The sequence below is a fragment of the Pan paniscus genome, chromosome 18 (genome assembly GCF_029289425.2).
Source record: "Pan paniscus chromosome 18, NHGRI_mPanPan1-v2.0_pri, whole genome shotgun sequence".
NCBI classification, from domain to species: Eukaryota; Metazoa; Chordata; class Mammalia; order Primates; family Hominidae; genus Pan; species Pan paniscus.
This window is the reverse complement of record NC_073267.2, coordinates 11,307,167-11,327,963: the sequence shown is the minus strand read 5'-3', so window position 1 is coordinate 11,327,963 and position 20,797 is coordinate 11,307,167. Positions and strand designations below refer to the sequence as shown.

Genomic DNA, 20,797 nt, shown 5'->3' with positions numbered 1-20,797 from the left:
TTATCTGCCTTTTCTTTTTGTTTTCCCTCATTTCTGCCAACCTGACTCTCCCTAATTAAGACTCCACACTTCATTTACAAAAGCAGGCCATGGCCAGATTTGGCCCTTAGGTTGTAGTTTGCTGAACCCGGGTAGAGCTGTGCTTTTTCTTTGTGAAATTCATGTGTCCAGGTCCCACCTGAAATCTGAATCCTTGTATCCTGTGCACAACGTGAGACCTCCTCAGGTGGCTTTCACGCACATTCCAGGTTGAGAATCTACTGTGCTTCCCTCCGGGGAGGAAGACAATGGGTGACAAGGGCCCAGAGTTGCATAAGTGGATCTAGAAAGAGAGGAAAGTTGAACAGAAGCCCCCATCAGGACTCTCCCTGCCTTGACAACACTTTACTTGAGTAATCCCTTTCCCCCTTTCGTCACTGTGTCATTTTCTCACCTCTTCTTTTTTCTTTTTTTTTTTTGAGATGGAGTCTCACTCTGTCACCCAGGCTGGAGTGCAGTGATGTGATCTTGGCTCACTGCAACCTACACCTCCCAGGTTCAAGCGATCCTCCTGTCTCAGCCTCCTGAGCAGCTGGGACTACAGGCATCTGCCACCATCCCCGGCTAATTTTTGTATTTTTAGTAGAGATGGGGGTTCATCATGTTGTCCAGGCTGGTCTTGAACTCCTGACCTCAAGTAATCTGCCCACCTCTGCCTCCCAAAGTGCTGGGATTATAGGCGTTAGCACCGAGTCTCCTCTTCTTGAAACAATGGGTTTCTATGTGGCTGGGGTTGGGGATGTTGGATACTGTGTGGAAATAGCACCTGTTCAAGTTGAACATGATGAAGGTTCATCTGGGGGAATGTGAGGGGCCCAGGAGTCTTGGGAGATCCCTGCAAAGACAAAAAGTAGTCCCCTCAGGAGTGAGAGAAAGTTGTGGTCAGAGGGGGAATTTCACAGTTTGGCTCTTGGTGGTGGAACCGTTGTTTCGAATGACACGGAGGACTGAGATGGTAATGGCTGTCACCTATTTTTGAGCGTGGTGTGTGTTTCAGGCACTTTATATGTACCACCCTCACCCGATGTTTTCAGTGTCTTAGGAAGTGGATCCTGTTGGCATTCCCATTTTGCAGAAGAGGAGATGGAGGGATCACAGAGTTAAGTAGCTTAGGGAAGACCACAGAGCTACTCAGAGATTAGAGCCAGGATTGGAATGCTGGTGGTCTAGCGCCCAAGCCCATGGGTGGCAGGCCAGTTCTCACTAACATAGGCCTCCATAACAGCTGTCTCAGCACTGAATGAGTGGTGAAGTTAAATATTAAAAGCTGAGAGAGCCAGTGCCCTTATACAAAGGCTGGAATGTGACAAAAGCCCACCCAGAGTTGTGCCCAGGTCTTTCCTGGTCCTTGAAGTATGACAAGATAACAAAGGACCCATTTAGGATGAAATAAGTTTATTGGGAGGTCCAAAGAAACTCCCCAGGCCTCCACAAACAAGTTTATTAGGGGTCTGAAGAGACTCCCCAAACCTCCATGATTTAGCAGGAGACAAGATAAGGGTAATCACCCCAGCACCAGGACCCATTTAGATTAAGTAAATTTACTGAGGCTCCAGAGGAAGGTCTTCAGGACTCAGATATTAGTTATAGATTAAAAGAAGTTAATCTTTATTTTATTTTATTCATTCATTCATTCATTCATTCATTCATTCATTCATTCATTTTGAGATGGAGTCTCACTCTGTCGCCCAGGCTGGAGTCCAGTGGCACGATCTTGGCTCACTGCAAACTTTGCCTCCTGGGTTCAAGCAGTTCCCCTGCCTCAGCCTCCCGAGTAGCTGGAATTATAGGCGTGCACCACCACACCCGCTAATTTTTGTATTTTTATTAGAGCCGGAGTTTTGCCATGTTGGCCAGGCTGGTCTCGAACTCCTGACCTCAAGTGATCTGCCTGCCTCAGCTTCCCAAAGGGCTGGGGATTACAGGCGTGAGCCACCGCCCCCGGCCAATCACTTATTTTAGATGAATGCAAACTTATCCATGACATATAGCTCAGAAGGTATATAAGCTCTGGAAAACTTGGTAATTTTAAGTTGGCCTGGCGATATTTTCTAGGTCTTCTCCCTGTAACTGGCTACAGAAATAAAAACTTCCTCTCCCAGTTCATCTGCATCTCGTTTTTGGGCCACAAGAATATGCCGCCTGATTCTCAGTTGGTCCGGGAACACACGCAGCTGGTGCCATGCCCCTGTGCTGTTTGCCTCTCAAGGGGCAACCTCCCAGGTTGGTGCCTGGGAGGGCGGAGTTAGAGAGCAATGGCACTGGGAACTGGAGGTGATTGGTGGTGTGTGTGTGTGTGCTCCATGTTGCTGGGGAGCAGGAGGATGGAGGACCCGATGGCAGAGACGAGTGGACAGGACTTAAGCCATGACTCTCAAAACTCTGGAAAACTGGTCTGAGATCACACAGTATTAGCTAGAGGCACAGGCTGGGCAAACTCCAGATAGGGACTGAATGAGGACTTGGAGGATGCTGTTGGAGCAACCTGCATAAAATAGGATTAAAGCAACATTTAAAAGGGCAACAGGCGTCCTCTTCTACTTGCTTTGGGCTTTGAACTCTGTTTGAGTAACACCACTTTCCATTGAGTTAATCAGGGCCCAGCTAAGTGTAAGCTATCAACAACTGGAAATTTTTTTGCATTTTATTTTAGGAGAGCCACAGCCAAAAAGAAAAAAGAAAGAAGCGGGTGGGCAGGGGATTTATTCGAATGCATTTACTTCCACATTTTACCATGGGTCAGCGCACACTTGGCTCACACTCTGACATTTTTTTGAGATCTGTATGTTTTGTTGTTTTGAGATGGAGTCTTGCTCCGTAGTGCAGTGGTGCAATCTCAGCTCACTGCAACCTCTGCCTCCCAGGTTCAAGCAATTCTCCTGCCTCAGCCTCCCAAGTAGCTGGGATTACAGGCACCTGCCATCAGGCCTGGCTAATTTTTGTAGTTTTAGTAGAGATAGGGTTTCACCATGTTGGCCAGGCTGGTCTCGAACTCCTGACTTCAAGTGATCCAGCCGCCTCAGCCTCCCAAAGTGCTGGGATTATAGGCATGGGCCACCGCGCCCGACCCTCTATCTTTTTTTTTTTTTTACATTTGTATTGTTCTACAAAGAGGACAGATGTTTCCAGTGATTCTAACTGACTCGATTACAAGGTTCAACATAACAAATATGTTTGCGGAGAATCTTAAATACTGGGTGCTTTTGGGGATATAAAAATGTGTTAAACATGGTCTGTGCCCTCAAAGAACTTTCAGTTATTGAAAGAGCGTTTATTTATCTCCAGGGGCAAGGGACAAAATTTTATTCAGTTAGAAAATTCTCAATGAGGTTTACAGCAAAAAGAGACACCCAAGAGTCTTATCTTCTGGAACACTCCAGGAAGTTTTTAAGTTCTATGTGATCCTGTCTAATTCTTCTTTGAGACAGCGATTTGCTCTGTTGCCCAAGCTGGAGTGCAGTGGCATCATCTCGACTCACTGCAACCTCCACCTCCCAGGTTCAAGCGATTCTCCTCCCTCAGCCTCCTGAGTAGCTGGGATTACAGGCACCTGCCACCACAACTGGCTAATTTTTGTATTTTTAGTAGAGACGGGGTTTCACCATGTTGGCCAGGGATGGTCTCAATCTCTTGACCTCGTGATCCACCTGCCTCAGCCTCCCAAAGTGCTGGGATTACAGGTGTGAGCCACCATGCCCGGCTTGATCCTGTCTAATTCTTAAAAGCCGGGTGCACTTCCTGGGTTGGTTTTCATTCAGGTCACCAGGAGAGCCAAGAGCCTGAGAGGCTCAGATGAGACCCATCCTGGTGAATAGTTGGTGCTTTGCTATGCAGAAAGTCACTGTGAAGTCTGCTTCTGAATCTTAACATTCCCCTGGGAGTCGGAAACCCCACAGTTTTATAGGCACCTATGGTTTGTTGACTCGGACTCCATTTCTTCTTGGGGAGAATGAGCAGGCTCTTTCCCCTGCAGTTCTGTGTGGACCTCTGTGACCACCCCATTCTGCCTCTCACTTTCCAAAGCCCACAACATTTTGTAACCTAATCCAGAGGTTGCAAGCTCACTGCTCGCAGGCCAGTGAGAAACATAGACTGATATTTCAGTAAAAGAATTAGTGGCCATCATTTAAAATCAGATTTCCCATTGCAAGTCTGGATTTCTGACTTCTCATGAAAATCTTGGCTCTGGCGGTACTGGGTCTGGTTTGCACAGCTGCCTGGTGCTGGGAAGAGTCCCTTTCATCCCTCCCTTTTCCTCCCCTGCCCTGAGGTGCGGGTTTCATTCTCATCCATCACTGTGTCAGAGGCGTGTGAACCAGAGCAACTCCATCTTGAATAGGGGCTGGGTAAAATGAGGCTGAGACCTACTGGGCTGCATTCCTGGACGGTTAAGGCATTCTAAGTCACAGGATGAGATAGGAGGTCGCACAGGATACAGGTCATAAAGACCTTGCTGATAAAACAGGTTGCAGTAAAAAAAGCCGGCTAAAACCCACCAAAACCAAGATGGCCATGAGAGTGACCTCTGGTCGTCCCCACTGCTACACTCCCACCAGCACCATGACAGTTCACAGATGTCATGGCAACATCTGGAAGTTGCCCTATATGGTCGAAAAAGGGGAGGCATGAATAATCCACCCCTTCTTTAGCATATCATCAAGAAATAGCCATAAAAATGGGCAACCAGCAGCCCTTAGGACTGCTCTATCTATAGACTAGCCATTCTTTATTCCTTTACTTTCCAAATAAACTTGCTTTCACTTTACTCAATGGACTTGCCCTGAATTCTTTCTTGGGTGAGATCCAAGAACCCTCTCTTGGGGTCTGGATCTGAAACCCTTTCTGGTATAACAACTGGGCTCGTGCCATTGATTTCCTGATCATAGTTGAGTATCGTTCTCTACCTGTGTGCTCTATTTAAACTGGGAAACCACAGAAAGAAACAGAAACCCACAAGTGTCTTCAGTCTGGCCCACATCACCCACTGCCATCACCTGCTCTATACAATTTGGTAACCTTTCTTTTCTTGTTTTTATTTTTTTATTTTTTGAGTTGGAGTCTAACTTTCTCACCCAGGCTGCAGTGCAGTGGCGTGATCTTGGCTCACTGCAACCTCCGCCTCCCAGGTTCTAGTGATTCTCCTGCCTCAGCCTTCCGAGTAGCTGGGGTTACAGGCAGCCACCACCATGCCCAGCTAATTTTTGTATTTTTGAGTAGAAATGGGGTTTCACCATGTTGGCCAGGCTGGTCTTGAACTCCTGACCTCAGGTGATCCGCCCGCCTCGGCCTCCCAATGTGCTGGCATTACAGGTGTGAGCCACCGTGCCTGGCCTATATCAGACTTACATTAAAAAATAATAATAATAAAAAAAATAAGGCCAGGTGTGGTTGCTTATGCCTGTAATCCCAGCACTTTGGGAAGCCAAAGTGGACAGATCACCTGAGGTCAGGAGTTCGAAACCAGCCTGGCCAACATGTTGAAATCGTGTTTCTACTCAAAGTACAAAAATTAGCTGGGCGTGGTGGTAGGCGCCTGTAATCTCAGCTACTTGGGAGGCTGAGGCAGGAGAATTGCTTGAACCCGGGAGGTGGAGGTTGCTGTGAACCGAGATCACGCCACTGCACTCCAGCCTAGGGGACAGAGCAAGACTCCATCTCAAAAAAAAAAAAAAAAAAAAAAAAGAAAAGCAATTTACACAGGATGAGCATGTTCCCCTTGGCTCCCTCTCTTCTTTCTGGCCAGGTTTGTGTCTAAAGGCACAGTGAACAAGAACCACCTTCCCCTAGATTAAATGCCAGGATTCACGTGCCATTCACCACTGAGCAAGTATGATGAGTTAGACCTGCCATTCACAGGCCACATGTTTCCCTCTGTCCAGGAACACGCATTCCCCGATGACATGAGACACCTGCCCTGTGGGCTGCGTGTGAGCTTGGAGCTCAGTGACTGGTGGAAAAACCCAACCTTTACCTTTAGGGAACTGGCCGTCATCTCTGCTAGGCGGGAAGGCAGTGACTGCTGTCACGTTTCACTTCAAAGATGACCGTGTTTCGAAGAGGGCAAGTGATATTTGGAGTCAAGTGGCGGGAAAGTACTGGATTCTTCGAAGGGGAGGAAAAAAAACAGTGTCAGCATGACTGTCTGGGGACTGCTGACCTAATGATGTGTCCCCAGGGCTACAGCCTGAGTTTCTGCGTCATATGCACCAGGGAGAACATTCCATTGAGCCACGCTAACACCCCCAGCAAAGTCTGAAGTGGTAAAGGGAGTTCAGTGACCATCCGCTTGGCTCTTGGAGTGAGGGCGCCTTCTGGGTCCTTTCCTAGACACCCCTTGGCCACCTTTTTCCACCTGTTTTTCCGAGTGAGTGCCATCGTCACCTACGTGAGCTGCGACTGGTTCAGCAAGAGCTTTGTGGGCTGTTTTGTCACGGTGCTGCTCCTCCTGTCCCTGGACTTCTGGTCTGTGAAGGTGAGGCCCTTTTGTGTGATGTCATCACTTCTGAAACACGAGGCTTGTCCCCTGTGTGCGTGGTACCAAGAGGTACTTTGGTTTAGACTCCTGAGACATGCTTAAGAGTGCTGAGCAGTGTCACTTAAAAGTAAGGGGAATGGAGAAACCCCGTCTCTACTAAAAATACAAAAATTAGCTGGGCACGGTGGTGTGTGCCTGTAATCCCAGCTACTTGGGAGGCTGAGGCAGAAGAATCACTTGAACCCGGGAGGCGGAGGTTGCAGTGAGCCGAGGTTGTGCCATTGCACTCCAGCCTGGGTGACAAGAGCCAAACTCCGTCTCAGAAAAAAAAAAAAAAAAAGAGAGAGAGAATGAAAGCCAAGTGAGAGGGGTTTCCCTTATAAAAACCATCAGATCTCGTGGCACTTATTCACTACCATGAGAACAGTGTGGGGGAAACTGCCTCTATGATTCAATTATCTCCCACCCGGTCTCCCCCACAACACGTGGGAATTATGGAAGCGACAATTCAAGATGAGGTTTGAGTGGGGAGACAGCCAAACCATATCACTTGTATATGAATTAATACATATATTTAAAACATATATAATATGAACATATAAATTATATATGTTTTGTGGGGGGAGTGTGTAACTTTTTAAAGTGAGCTTAGTTGAAAACTAGAAGTCTTGACATCTGAGAATCCACTACAATTCAAGGCCTTTTTTCTTCCTGCTCCCAGTACAAGTCTGAAATGAATCAAGGAACTTTTATTTATCAATACAGTGAATAAGCCTCTTTGCCTGTGACCTGCTCAGAGTTCTTTGTCTATTGTCCTCAGAATGTAACCGGAAGACTCCTGGTGGGCCTTCGATGGTGGAACCAGATAGATGAAGATGGGAAGAGCCACTGGATCTTTGAAGCCAGGAAGGTATTCTCCATGACGAGCTGAACTAACCAGGGCGGGGATAATGGGTGTGGAAAGTTTCTGTGGGTTCCTTTGGAGTTTTGTGCATATCTGATTCCTGCCCTACACAAAAGCCACCATTGCCAAGGTGCTCTGGTGAAACATGGGTGTGGCAAAAGTGTCTCCAAAATAGACCGGGCGTGGTGGCTCACGCCTGCAATCCCAGCACTTTGGGAGGTGGAGGTGGGTGGATCACTTGAGGTTAGGAGTTTGAGACTAGCCTGGGCAACATGGTGAAACCCTGTCTCTACTAAAAATACAAAAATTAGCTGGGCGTGGTGGCGGGCACCTGTATTCCCAGCTACTCGGGAGGCTGAGGCAGGAGAATCACTTGAACCCAGGAGGCGGAGGTTCCAGTGAGCCAAGATCACGCCACTGCACTCCAGCCTGGGTGACACAATGAGACTTTGTCTCAAAAACAAAACAAAACAAAACAAACAACATCAACAACAAAAAATCCCACAGCAACAAAAGCATCTGCAAAATAAAATAAATGAAAATGTGAGCACGCTCGTTTGCAACCATTTCCACTTGTTGTGACATTTGAATTACTTTCCTTTAACAGGTCTCTCCGAATAGCATTGCTGCCACAGAAGCTGAAGCACGAATCTTCTGGCTGGGCCTCATAATCTGCCCCATGATATGGATTGTGTTTTTTTTTAGCACCTTATTTTCCTTGAAGCTAAAGTGGCTGGTAAGGCCAGATCTTGACTTCCACATTGCTTTGATGTCTCTGCAAAAAAAGTGTTTGCACCACTAGGCTTTTGTTGTTATTTGTTATTGATTGATTGATCAATTATAACAAGTTTATTGAGACATAATACACATTCCATACAATTTACCCATTTAAAGTATACAATTAGGGGCTTGGCATGGTGGCTTACGCCTATAATCCCAGGCCTTTGGGAGGCCAAGGCGGAAGGATTGCTTGAGCTCAGGAGTTCGAGACCAGCCTGGGCAACATAGCAAAACCCCATCTCTGCAAAAAATGCAAAAATTAGCCAGGCATGGTGGTGTGCACGCTTGAGCCCGGGAAGCAAAGGTTGCAGTGAGCCAAGATTGTGCCACTGCACTCCAGCCTGGGTGCTAGAGTGAGACCCTGTCTCCAAAAAATAAAATAAATACTAAGTGTGGAATTCAGTGGCTTCTAGTGCAGTCACAGAGTTGTACAGCCAAAACCACCATCAATGTTAGGAAATTTTCATCACCTGAAGAAGAAGCCTTGCGCCCTTTTGACATTGCTTCCCTGTGCTTCTGTTCCTCCAAGCCCTGGCACCTATTAATTTTTCTGTTTCTGTGGATTTGCCTATTCTGGGCATTTCATATAAATGGACTCACACAGGCTGGCACAGTACCTCACATCTGTAATCCCAGCACTTTGGGAGGCTGTGGCAGGTGAATCACCTGAGGTCAGGAGTTTGAGACCAGCCTGGCCAACATGGCAAAACCCTGTCTGTACTATAGATACCAAAATTAGCTGGGCGTAGTGGCACACACCTGTAATCTCAGCTACTTGGGAGGCTGAGGCAGGAGAATCGCTTGAACCCAGGAGGCGGAGGTTGCAGTGAGCCAAGATCATGCCACTGCACTTCAGCCTGGGTGACAGAGTGAGGCTCCGTCTTAAAAAAAATCAATAAATAGAGAAAACAAAATATTTGTAGATAGTAATACAACAGTGTCATTTAATGAAAGTGCGGGCCCTGGAATTTGGATCCCGGCTCGACCACGCTCCAGCTCTGTGACCTTGGGCAGCTTTCGTCTTCCTGAGCCTCAGTTTCCTCTTTGTAAAATGGGATGATGATGGTGGCAACCTCTCCAGTTGTAATGATTCTGAGGTGTCCGTGGGTATTTGCAAATGCTCAGTAAATGTTGGCTGTTATTATTCTTAGGTGCAGGCTAGAGCATTTCTACGTGGCTTGAGAGGTGCATTTCTGTAAATGCTCTTAGAAAGTGACCTTTGCGTCAGGAGATCGAGACCATCCTGGCTAACACGGTGAAACACTGTCTCTACTAAAAATACAAAAAAATTAGCCGGGCCTGGTGGCGGACGCCTGTAGTCCCAGCTACTCGGGAGGCTGAGGCAGGAGAATGGCGTGAACCCGGGAGGCGGAACTTGCAGTGAGCTGAGATCGTGCCTCTGCACCCCAGCCTGGGCGACAGAGCGAAACTCTGTCTCAAAAAAAAGTGACCTTTGCTTTCTTTGTCTGAGTGCAGGCTCTGGTGGTTGCTGGGATCTCTCTCCAAGCTGCAAACCTGTATGGCTACATCCTTTGTAAGATGGGAGGCAACAGTGACATTAGCAAGGTCACAGCCAGTTTCCTGTCCCAGACAGTGTTCCAGACGGTGAGTAACTGAGGTCTGACTCTTGGACCACTCCTCTCCAGGTAGTCAAAGTCAAGGTGGCCTGCTGGCAACTGCGGTTTGTAATGTAACATATCAGCCAGGCTGCCAATGTTTTATTGTTTATTTATTTTTTGGGAGACAGGGTCTCGCTCTGTCACCCAGGCTAGAGTGCAATGGTGTGATCGCGGCCTATTGCAACCTCCATCTCTTGGGCTCAAGCGATCCTCCCACCTCAGCCTCTGGCGCAATTGGGACTACAGGTGTGTACCACCATGCCTGGCCTTTTTTTTTGTAGAGACGAAGTTTTGCCATGTTGCCCAGGCTGCTCTAGAACTCCTGAGCTCAAGCAGCCCGCCTGCCTTGGCCTCCCAAAGTGCTGGGATTACAGCCATGAGTGAGCCACTGTGCCTGGCAGTTTTGTTTTTTAATTGTAAGATTTACATAAAATGTACCGTTGTAACCATTTTAAAATGTATAGTTCTGTGGCATTAAGTATAACCACTTTATTGTGCAACCTTCACCCCACCCAGCTCCAGAACTGCTTTCATCTTGCAAAACTTAAGCTCAGTACCCACAAAACATTAACTCCCCCTCCTCCTCGCCTCCTAGCCCTAGCAACCAGCATTCTGCTTTCTGTATCTATTGGTTTGACAGCCCTAGGGACCTCCTATAAGTGCAATTATAGTTTTTGTCCTTTTGTGACTACCATTGTTAGTTTTCAGTGATTTTTAAAAGTATAGCATTAAGGAAAGAGTCACAAATGATTTTTCAATTTTTTTTTTTTTTTGAGATGGGAGTCTCACTCTGCTCCCAGGCTGGAGTACAATGGCATGTCTTGGCTCACTGCAACCTCCGGCTCCGGGTTCAAGTGATTCTCCTGCCTCAGCCTCCCAAGTAGCTGGGATTACAGGTGCATAACACCATGCCTGGCTAATTTTTGTATTTATAGTAGATGGGGTCTCTCCATGTTGACCAGGCTGGTCTCCAACTCCTTGCCTCAAGTGATCCGCCAGCCTTGGCCTCCCAAAGTGCTGGGATTACAGGCGGGAGCTACCGTGCCCAGCTTGTTTTTATTTTGTTTTTTTTTTAACTAAATAGATATTTCTAAAAGTGAGAGACAGAAGTCTTTGAAATTTGACCAGGTTCATCCTGAAATGGGTTGAACCGTCTTAAATTTGAACAGCGCTGCTTTATGCCAAGACATCAAGCAACCAATTCCGCAGGTTTTCTGTACTTTGTGGGTTTTCTCTGGCCTTCCATCCGCAGGATCGCCCCACTCACGTGTAAGGACAGAAAACCATGGTTGACTTTTCCCCTTGCAGGCCTGCCCAGGTGACTTTCAGAAGCCTGGCCTCAAGGGGCTGGAGATTCACCAGCATTAGGTGAGAAATGGATCATGGCACCCGTGTGGAGGAACTGGGGAATTCTGAAAAATGCAGCTCTTGGGGCACAGGGGCCCGGGGTCTGGGTGGGCTTCCCCTGTTCCCTGGGGTGGCCAGGCACGTGACCAGGCAGGAAGCAGACTGGGCAATGGGCCTGCCCTGGGCTTTGCAGCCTCATTGCTCTTGGCGTGAGGAGCTGGGGGTGGGGGGGCGAGGTCACACCTTCCTCACACTGAACATGTGCAAATCTGATCATATGTACGGTCCTAGGGAAGGGCGGGGAGGGAAGAGACAAGGGGATTTGTTCTTGTTTCCCACCCACCCACTTTTATGCCCCAGAGTGGAGGGAAAACAGGAATTTGCTCTTCTCCCACGTGGTCTCAGATCCTGTGTGTCTCAAACAGAGCAAGCACCTCATGGCAAAGAGGATGATCGTAGAGTTTACATCTGTCCCTCTTTTTTATATAATTAAAAAACCTGAAAGTTGGTTTGCATGACACTGGACATTACTGGATATACTGTGCACATATTACTACACAGGGAATTTACACAGACCCCACATTCTGTCTTACTGGGTGATTCAAGGACTCTTCAAGGGCTTTTTGATTTGACCCAGCTGCGTCATATGCAGTGATTTTAGAACGAAGCCCAGCGTGAGCTCTGTTGCTTTTAGATTTTTCCTCAATCTGAAGAAAAGCGTTTGGACTGTGGTGTTTGAAAACAAGCCTGTGTGTTCTGCAGTGAAGCCGCACACTCACCCCTTTGGTTCTTTTCTAGGCTTTCTTATCTTCACAGGCAGAAATGGCTTAAACAGGAGTTTCTACAATCGACTAAGCTTCCAACACAGCAGAATCCCACGATCCCACAACCCATTTGTTTTTTACGTGAAACAGGCCTCGGGGGAGAGATTTGAGGGGGTTTTATTCTTAAAACGGCACATTTGTAGAGAATGCCCTTTATATATGTTCTAAAGAAAAGTGTACAAATACTCAATGATTAAAGTGTCTCTGAGAAAGTGGCTTCGGACCACACTAGCATCTGGTCCCTTTTTGCTGTGACCCACCCCATCCTGGAGCTGGTCGGGTCTGGCTGGATGTGCTGCCCAGTGAGTGCCTCGCTCGGTAACTGCTTGGTCCTGAACATTCTCTCGTTTCAGGAACTGATGAGGTTCTCTTCTTTTGACTGATGGAGATTACAAAACTCTTGGATTCCTGGAAAACAAGACGACAGGCATAGAGTGCTAATGGCTTGTCTACCCCTTGACAGCCCTGTCCTGTGCTGGGGAGGGCTGTATTTTGACAGGGGTGGAATCCTCTGGCTAGTTCCATAAAAAGACCTGTGTCTGTGATGCCCTGAGTCTTTGAAAGTGACCGGAATACCTCACACTACCCATCTTGCTCATAACCAATGGCTGCGGCCTTCCTCGGACCATCTATAGATGGAGGATTCTGGGAATGCTGTTTCCTTACCCTTGACATCATTCTTCTAGGCAAGTAAAACCCAGCCACAAACTCAGAGACCACAGCTTTAACAAACACTGACACCTCTGCCCTAACTCTGGAGCCTCTGATGGCTGCCACTGGCTGAATGTGGCCTGCACGTGGGTTTGGTCTGGCTCAACAAAGTTTTTATTTTTATTTTTTATTTTTTTGAGACATGGTCTCACGCTGTTGCCCAGGCTGGAGTGCAGTGGCGCGATCTCGGCTCACTGCAGCCTCCGCCTCCCAAGTTCAAGCGATTCTCCTGCCTCAGCCTCCTGAGTAGCTGGGACTACAGGCACGCGCCACCACACCCAGCTAATTTTCATATTTTTAGTAGAGACAGTGTTTCTCCATGTTAGCCAGGCTGGTCTTGAACTCCTGACCAGCCTCAAGTGATCTGCCTGCCTCCTTCACCCAAAGTGCTGGGATTCCAGGTGTGAGCCACTGCACCTGGCCTTTTTTTTTTTTTTTTATCAGTTACTTTTAAAAATGAATTACTTTATCCCTTTATTGGGATGTATTTCCTAAGCCATAAATTTCACCCTCACCATGTTTTTTAAACTATGAATTAATTCACAATACTCACACATTGAGAGATTTCTCATGGACTCCTGGCTTCCTCGGCTATGGGGGCCACTCTGTGGTCATCACAGACCCCACCACCCACCTGTCCTTCCACACCCCTGGCTCCTTTATGTTGCTTCCTGCCCCACAGGCATCTGCGTTTAGTACTCATGGAAATACTTACTCTGAATTATACTTCTGTAGGCTAACGTGGCTGGGGAATCTGGGGCGTCAATGAAAAAAGACTGGCCTTTGTCACAATTCTTACCTTAAAAAAGAAACAAACGGAAGACAATTCAGTCCAAGAGGAAAACAGAGTGGCCACAAGATCTTGGGGCTCTTTCCGTGCTGGTGACAATGGGAAGATCTTGAGCCCACTCCACTCGTAATGAAGAACAAAGTAGAAAAGACCAGTGGGGCCTCAGGGACCTTCCTTCCAGCAGGGTCCCCAGCCAGCATTTCAGCGTGGCTAAATAATCAGGTGGTGCACAGAAAATGCAGGTTCCAGGGCCCTACAGAGAACTGATTCAGCAGCTTCCACATGGGCCCAGGAGTCTGCATTTTAAGAGATTAGCTTTTGAGTGAAAGGATCATGAATGCACATGGTTAAAAAAAGTACAGAATGCAAAAGGATATGGCATAAAAGGCCAAGTCCGAAAAGGGCTACTAGTGTTCTAGGTGTCTTTCCAGAAAGATTATGCGCATATAAATGTGCACGCTCACATGTGTGCACACACACATACACACACTCTCATATACCTAAAATACGAATGGGAGCACATGACACACACATTCTGCCTGCTGCTTTGTCTGTGTATAATTTTATCTTCCAGGTCATCTGTGCTGGTGTCTATCAGTCTGCTAGTCTTTCCCTGCCATGTGGCCATTGTTCCAGTCCCCTCCTATGCACACCCAGGTTTCTCTAGGACCATGTTATCCCAGAGCCAGGTGGACAGGACACAAGGGGCTTGGGGTCAATGGGAGTGTTCTCGCCTCCAGTCTGCCCTGCCAGCCCCCAGTCGTGGGTGGACCTGCCATCAGCTTGCTCTGCCCACTCCCCAGCCCTGAGCTGCTGGCGAAACAGGCAAGTGACTGCACTGCCCATGGCCGGTCACCAGCCTCAGGTGAACCCCAGGAGGGGTTCCTACCTAGCACTCATCATTTCCTCAACTTCACTACTGTGTCGCCCTGTGGGACAGGGAAGTCCAAGTCGGGGAAGAAGCCTGTGGGAGGGGTTGGTGGGAGATGGGGAGCCCATATGGCCCAGTGAGTCAGGAAAATAGGGTCCAGAGGCAGGGAACATAAGGCCAATTCGCACTTGAGCCATAACAGGAAATGTCGTCTCCATAGGACGTATGCCGTAAATGACTTTGTAACTTTACTTCATCCTTTTCGTTTATATAGGGCGTACCTCAAGTAGAGGGTATTTAAACACAAAAACTCTGTAATGGGGCCTTTGAGCCCCTATTCTCAGGCCCGTTCTCCTCCCACACCGTGGAGCTGACTTTCATTTTCAATAAATCCCTTCCTTCCTTCCTTTCTTTGTGCATTTTGTCCAGTTTTTTTGTTCCAGACACCAAGAACCTGGACAGCCTCCGCCGTTAACGCTGGGCCCGTGAGACCATGTGGAACTCGCTAGGGAGGCCCCCGAGTGCACGTTCGCTGGGCCAGACCTGGGAGGTTGGGGATCCCAGAATTGTCATGCTGGGGCTACTTTCTGTCCCTGACTTTCACCCAGGTCTCCCTTCCCCAGAGGGCTCCCCAGCCCCCAACACACATATATGCTCTAGTGTTTTCCCTTCCTAACTGCATTTCCCCCGGGCTCCCACCTCTCCAAGAACGGGCAGCATTACCAGAACAGCTGGTGTGAGCACAGCCCTGTTCCAAGAGATCCCAGGCATCCTCTCACCCCACCCTGGCAGATCCCTCTCACTAGGCACCACTGTCACCTGCATTTTACACACGGGGCCATCGAGGCTGAGAGCGGAAATGACTAGCCCAAGTCCCACAGCTAGTGGTGGCGGAGCAGGGCTCTGAGGCCAGCCCTTCCTGTGATCCTCAGCACACCAGGGCCAGGACCCATAGCACCAGAGCGCTGGCATCTGTAACTCTTTGCCACCATGTCCCCAGAGGAGACTGAAGTGCTGTCCTCATGCCTTCCTGTCTGTTCCTAGGAAGGTGGGTTTGCCCCCACTCTGTCCCCAGTGACCTTGCCAGATGCGTGTCTGTCACTTGGCCCTCATGCTTCACCCTCTTGGGTGTGTGGCAGTGTTAACCACCCCTTCCTTTCTGGCACTCCCTGGCCTTGCTATCTGTGGCTTCCCCTCAAGGTGAGCTTCTGCAATGTGCCATTTGACACACAGGACCATGCCCACTAGAAGGCACTTAATGTTCTCAGCTCAGAATGAGCCTCGCAGCTGTCACTGGTGGCTCCTCTGCTTTGAAATGAGCTCTTGTGAACCACCTGGAACTTTGTTTCTTTGTGAAAAGTGGCCCTGAAAGGAAAGACCAGGGCCAATGCCAGGGCTTGGTGTGAGGGAGGTGGGAAGATGGAGGTTGCTGGCTCTTTGGAAGAAAAGCCGTATCAGGATCTAATAGCCCAAGGTCACTTCCTGATCTGTCAGACAATGGCAAGGGCAGGCCTGTGGCTGGGCCCGTGGACATATTTGGGTGGGTCAGCAAGCATGCCATTTTAAAATTTTTTTTGGAGACAGGTTCTTGCTCTGTTGCCCAGGCTGGAGTGCAGTGGTGTGATCAGGGCTCACTGCAACCTCAACCTCCCTGGGCCCAAGTGATCCTGCTAACTCAGCCTCCTGAGTAGCTGGGACCACAGGCACACGCCACCACACTGGGTGAATTTTTTCCTTTTTTTTTTTTTTTTTTAGAGATGAGGTATCTTCCTGTGTTGCCCAGGCTAGAGCATGGTTGTGTGTGTGTGTGCGTGTGTGTGTGTGTGTGTGTACTTAATGGAGTTAGTTGCTATCATTTAGTAATCAGGAGACTTTGGGTAAGGATATAGATTTCTAGCTCTTCATTAAACCTTGGAAAATGTGGCAATTGTGATGGCCATAAGGACACACCTCTTGGATCTCTGGCAGCAGCTGCCATGCTCCAAAATCCACCACCACGTTTGTGTTGAGGCAATGCCACTCCCAGGCTGCTCCTAGCTAGTGACTGAGACGAGCATGGCACTCGGGCAGGCACGCTTCTGGGAGATGCAGCCCCTCTGATGGGTAAGTGGGCTCAGGAATGCCCTGGTGGCTGTGCCCAGCTTTCCTCGACAGCAGCCAAGACACTCCAGCAGACAGATGCTCCAACAGACTGACATACTCCAGCAGACTGAGATGCTCCAATAGACTGACATACTCCAGCAGACTGAGATGCTCCAACAGACTGACATACTCCAGCAGACTGAGATGCTCCAATAGACTGACATACTCCAGCAGACTGAGATGCTCCAATAGACAAATACTCCAGCAGAATGAGATGCTCCAATAGACAAATACTCCAGCAGACTGAGATGCTCCAATAGACTGACATACTCCAGCAGACTGAGATGCTCCAACAGACTGACATACTCCAGCAGACTGAGATGCTCCAATAGACAAATACTCCAGCAGAATGAGATGCTCCAATAGACAAATACTCCAGCAGACTGAGATGCTCCAATAGACTGACATACTCCAGCAGACTGAGATGCTCCAATAGACAAATACTCCAGCAGAATGAGATGCTCCAATAGACAAATACTCCAGCAGACTGAGATGCTCCAATAGACTGGCATACTCCAGCAGACTGAGATTCTCCAATAGACAAATACTCCAGCAGACTGAGATGCTCCAATAGACTGACATACTCCAGCAGACTGAGATGCTCCAACAGACTGGCATACTCCAGCAGAATGAGATGCTCCAATAGACTGCCACACTCCAGCAGACTGAGATGCTCCAATAGACAAATACTCCAGCAGACTGAGATGCTAAAAAGCAAAGTACACTGAGGTGCTCCAGCAGGCTAAGATGCTCCCATGGGCTGAGATGCTCCAGTGGGCTGGGATGCTCCCGTGGGCTGAGATACTCCTGTGGGCTGAGATGCTCCTTTGAGTTGGGATGCTCCTGTGGGCTGAGATACTCCTGTGGGCTGAGATACTCCCTTGGGCTGGGATGCTCCAGGGGGCTGAGATGCTCCTTCGGGCTGGGATGCTCCTGTGGCCTGAGATACTCCTGTGGGCTGAGATACTCCCTTGGGCTGAGATGCTCCTTCGGGCTGGGATGCTCCCGTGGGCTGAGGTACTCCTGTGGGCTGAGATGCTCCTTTGAGTTGGGATGCTCCCGTGGCCTGAGATACTCCTGTGGGCTGAGATACTCCCTTGGGCTGGGATGCTCCCATGGGCTGAGATGCTCTTGAGGGCTGAGATACTCCTATGGGCCGTGATGCTCTTTCGGGCTGATATGTTCCTTCCCCCGCTCCTTCATCGTGGGCTAACGCTCTCCCTTGTCATTTTCTCCCACAGATGTTTCCCCTGACAAACGTCCTGCCCACCAATCCCATCTCGGCAGAGCTGAACTGTGGCAGAGGTGCAGGCTGGCAGGAATGGATGTGCCCTGGGCTGCTGCAAGCTCCTGTCCCCAATCACATCCATTCATGCAGCCCAACTGCCTCCAGGGGCCTCAGAGGGCAGCTCTCATCACCACTTCCGGCCACTGCAAAAGCTGCCTGGTGAGTGTTTTATGATGCTGGGGAAGGTTGAGAAAGCAGCTGTACTTGTCTGCATGTTGTTGGGGAAATCACATGCCAGAGAAGTATTGTGGGATGTGGGAATAAGGGAAAAGGGATTTGGGGACACAGCCTCCTGGGCACATGGGGTCTCTGGCGTTCTCCCGGGCTCTTCCCATCTTCAGAGTGGCCCTCGCACCCTACCCCCCCACCACTTCCTTGAGGCAGCCGTCCCCCAACACTGTCCTCCTGGCTCCCGCTTTCTGCACGGCCCCTTGGCAATCCTGTCCATGTCCTGTGGCTTCAAAACTCAACTGCACAGACATGAACCACCTTCTCCTGACGGACCCCAGAACCTGCTGACAACCTGAGCCCCCGAGCCCCTTAGCCGCAGCACCCCAGAGGGCCCGGCCTCCCTCTACCACCCCTGCTTCACTGTCTCTGAGGGACAGACCCTCCTCCAGGTGACTTGTACTGGCAGCAGGGACAACCTTGACCCTCAGATGCCGTCACTTTCTCTCTTGTGTGTGTCCCTTCCTTTCTACACCAACGCTGGAACCCAGGGCCTCATCCTGAACCCCTATCCCAGGGCAGCCACTCCTGAGCCTCCTGTTCCCAGGCACATGACACTGACACTCACTGACACTGACAGTCGTTTCCCACAGGCTCCCATTCTCCCCATGCAGCCCTTCCCCAAGGCTCCCCATGTGGCCTCCGCCCTCCCCGCCTCCAGGCTCTCCACGGGCCCCGCCCTCTCCCCAAGCACGCGGCCCCCACCCTCTCCTGGCCAGGCCATACTTCACCCGCCCGGCCCCTCTCTCCTGTCCCCGCACAGACACCTCGCACTGGCCTTGGTTCCCTGACAAATGGAGTGGAAGTTCCGAGGCATGGGTGCAGCCGGCACTGCTGGATCCCGGCCTCCCCTCCAGCCTTCTCTCTCTGTTCTCCCCTCAGACCTAAAGGCGAGTGCTGGACGCCCCGCAGGAGCCCCACTGCAGGGCCCCAGTAACGGAGGCCCGCCCGGCTCCGCCGTCCTGGGGTACAGTAGCCTCCTGGGGGAGCAGCTTCGAGTGTAGGCCCTGCCCAGCGCCCCGCGGCGAGTGGGCGCCCGGCGGGCGTGTGGGTGGAGACGTGAAACCCCGTCCCTCCTTCAGCCTCAGGGCCACTCAGGGAGTGGGCATCTCTTGGGATCCTGGGAGACCCACGTACTTAAGAAGAGCATTTTCTGGGAACTTGGCCCCTGCTCGCAGGCCAGTGATCCGCGTTCCGGTCTGTCCCAGTGCTGGAGGCAAAGGGGCCTCATCTGTGCCGTGCTGGCTTCTCCGGGCACAGGAGGCCCGGCCCCTTCCTAAGGGATTTTCACCTCAGGCCGCCTTCCTCTGTAACCTGGACGCCATGTGCATCCCCTGGAGCCGCCCCTCTATCGGGTGCCCTCCTCAGTCCCCTGCCACCACCACCCTCACCAACTTCTACCCCATTCTTCCAGGCCTCACCCCTCTGCCTGAGGCCTGCTTGCTCCCGCTACCTGCCCGCAGGGGTCTCGGCCTCTCTCCCGGTAGCCTCTTGGGGTGCCAGCTGGAGGGTGGGTCTGGCTCCAGCGCCCCATTGACCCTCCTCCTTCCATTGCCCCTCTCCATAGTCGCCCCCTGTTGTGCCAGACCCATGCCTGTGGGGCTGACTGAGGAGTGAGGTCCCGCCCCACACTGGGGTCACCCACCTATGAGTGGATCCAGGGGCACTCTGCCGAGGAGAGGGACCTCCAAGTCCTGGCACATGAGCTCCGCACCCCCGGTCGTGGGAGGGAATATCTGAGATTCTTTCTGCAAGGCAAATTCAAAGGGGAGGAAACATAATTTTTTTGCAGAATCACAAGGATGGACCACATTTTAAAGTAACTTAAAAAAAAAAAAAAAGGCTTAGTTTGAATGCGGAACCCTTAACACCTAAAGAACTTTCCTTTAGTCAGCAGAAAGGGATTTTAATTGTGATTCCGCTTCCCAAAATGACGGGGAAAGCAGAAATAGTTTGCAGAGCAGCCTTCCGATCATTTCCTCAACCATGAGAGCAAGATCTTGTTGGGCTCGCCTGGCAGCCCCACGCGCCCTCACCTTGCACTTAGGACAGATGAAGCCACTCATGTTCTCCACCACCCCGATGATGGGCAGCTTCACCTTGCGGCAGAAGTTGATTTCTTTCCGGACATCCTGGAGTGACACCTCCTACGAAGGTGAAAAGACCAGTGATTCCAGCATCAAAGTGCGAGAAAGGGAATGTCTGTGCAACCGAGGGGATGGCTGCAATGCAGTGGATCTGCGATCATAAAGCCTTAGAGGTTTCTGCCCTGATAGGGTTGGGCTCCGTGTCCCCATCCAAATCTCAGCTCGAACTGTAATCCCCATCATCCCTACATCCCTACAGGAACAGGCAGTTCCTGGTGGGAGGTGATTGGATCATGGGGGCAGTTTCCCCCATGCTGTTCTCGATAGTGAGTTTTCAGGAGATCTGATGGTTTTGTAAGTGTTTGACAGTTCCTCCTACACACTCTCTCTCTCACTGCTGCCACTGTGTAACATGTGCCTGCTTTGCCTTCCACCATGATTGTTAAGTTTCCTGGGGCCTTCCCAGCCATGCAGAACTGTGAATCAATGAAACCTCTTTCCCTTATAGGTTACCCAGTCTCAGGCAGTTCTTTACAGCAGTGTGAAAATGAACTAATATATGCCCTCTGCCAAATCCATATTTATTTAGTGCCTACTAGTGCTAAGCCCTGTTTGTTCGAGGTGCTATTTACTTCCCACACAGCCAAATAGCAAGAAATCAACCTAAAAGAAAATGACTTTTTTTTTTTAGA

At 49.9% G+C, this 20,797-nt stretch overlaps 2 protein-coding genes across 16 annotated transcripts in view; one reads left to right on the top strand and one right to left on the bottom strand.

Moving 5' to 3' along the window:
- Nucleotides 1-20,797, top strand: part of TVP23A (trans-golgi network vesicle protein 23 homolog A) — a 66,763-nt gene that overhangs the window by 37,086 nt on the left and 8,880 nt on the right. For 2 of the 9 annotated variants that reach the window (XR_004666775.3, XM_034939770.3), the window contains exons 3-7: nt 6,367-6,511; nt 7,335-7,424; nt 8,026-8,154; nt 9,675-9,803; nt 17,744-17,949. Coding sequence is in view for 8 of the 9 variants with exons in the window: in XM_034939770.3 (XP_034795661.1) it covers nt 6,367-6,511; nt 7,335-7,424; nt 8,026-8,154; nt 9,675-9,803; nt 17,744-17,949 (699 nt within the window). In the remaining variant the exon portion in view is untranslated. Of the gene's footprint in view, nt 1-6,366; nt 6,512-7,334; nt 7,425-8,025; nt 8,155-9,674; nt 9,804-11,069; nt 11,186-11,962; nt 12,212-12,341; nt 12,577-17,743; nt 17,950-18,900; nt 19,008-20,797 lie in introns of those variants that run through there. The other 7 variants (XM_034939772.3, XM_014341678.4, XM_034939774.3 and 4 more) reach the window with 7 other exon arrangements.
- NUBP1 (NUBP iron-sulfur cluster assembly factor 1, cytosolic) overlaps nt 12,090-20,797 on the bottom strand; it is a 79,309-nt gene continuing 70,601 nt past the window's right edge. For 4 of the 7 annotated variants that reach the window (XM_003808287.6, XM_055099487.1, XM_063598368.1 and 1 more), the window contains 4 exons: nt 20,055-20,165; nt 19,664-19,766; nt 13,415-13,498; nt 12,090-12,396 (listed from right to left, as the gene is read on the bottom strand). In XM_003808287.6, coding sequence (XP_003808335.1) covers nt 12,338-12,396; nt 13,415-13,498; nt 19,664-19,766; nt 20,055-20,165 — 357 coding nt within the window. In that variant the 3' untranslated portion in view covers nt 12,090-12,337. Of the gene's footprint in view, nt 12,397-13,414; nt 13,499-19,663; nt 19,767-20,054; nt 20,166-20,797 lie in introns of those variants that run through there. The other 3 variants (XM_063598369.1, XM_034939769.3, XM_024925977.4) reach the window with 2 other exon arrangements.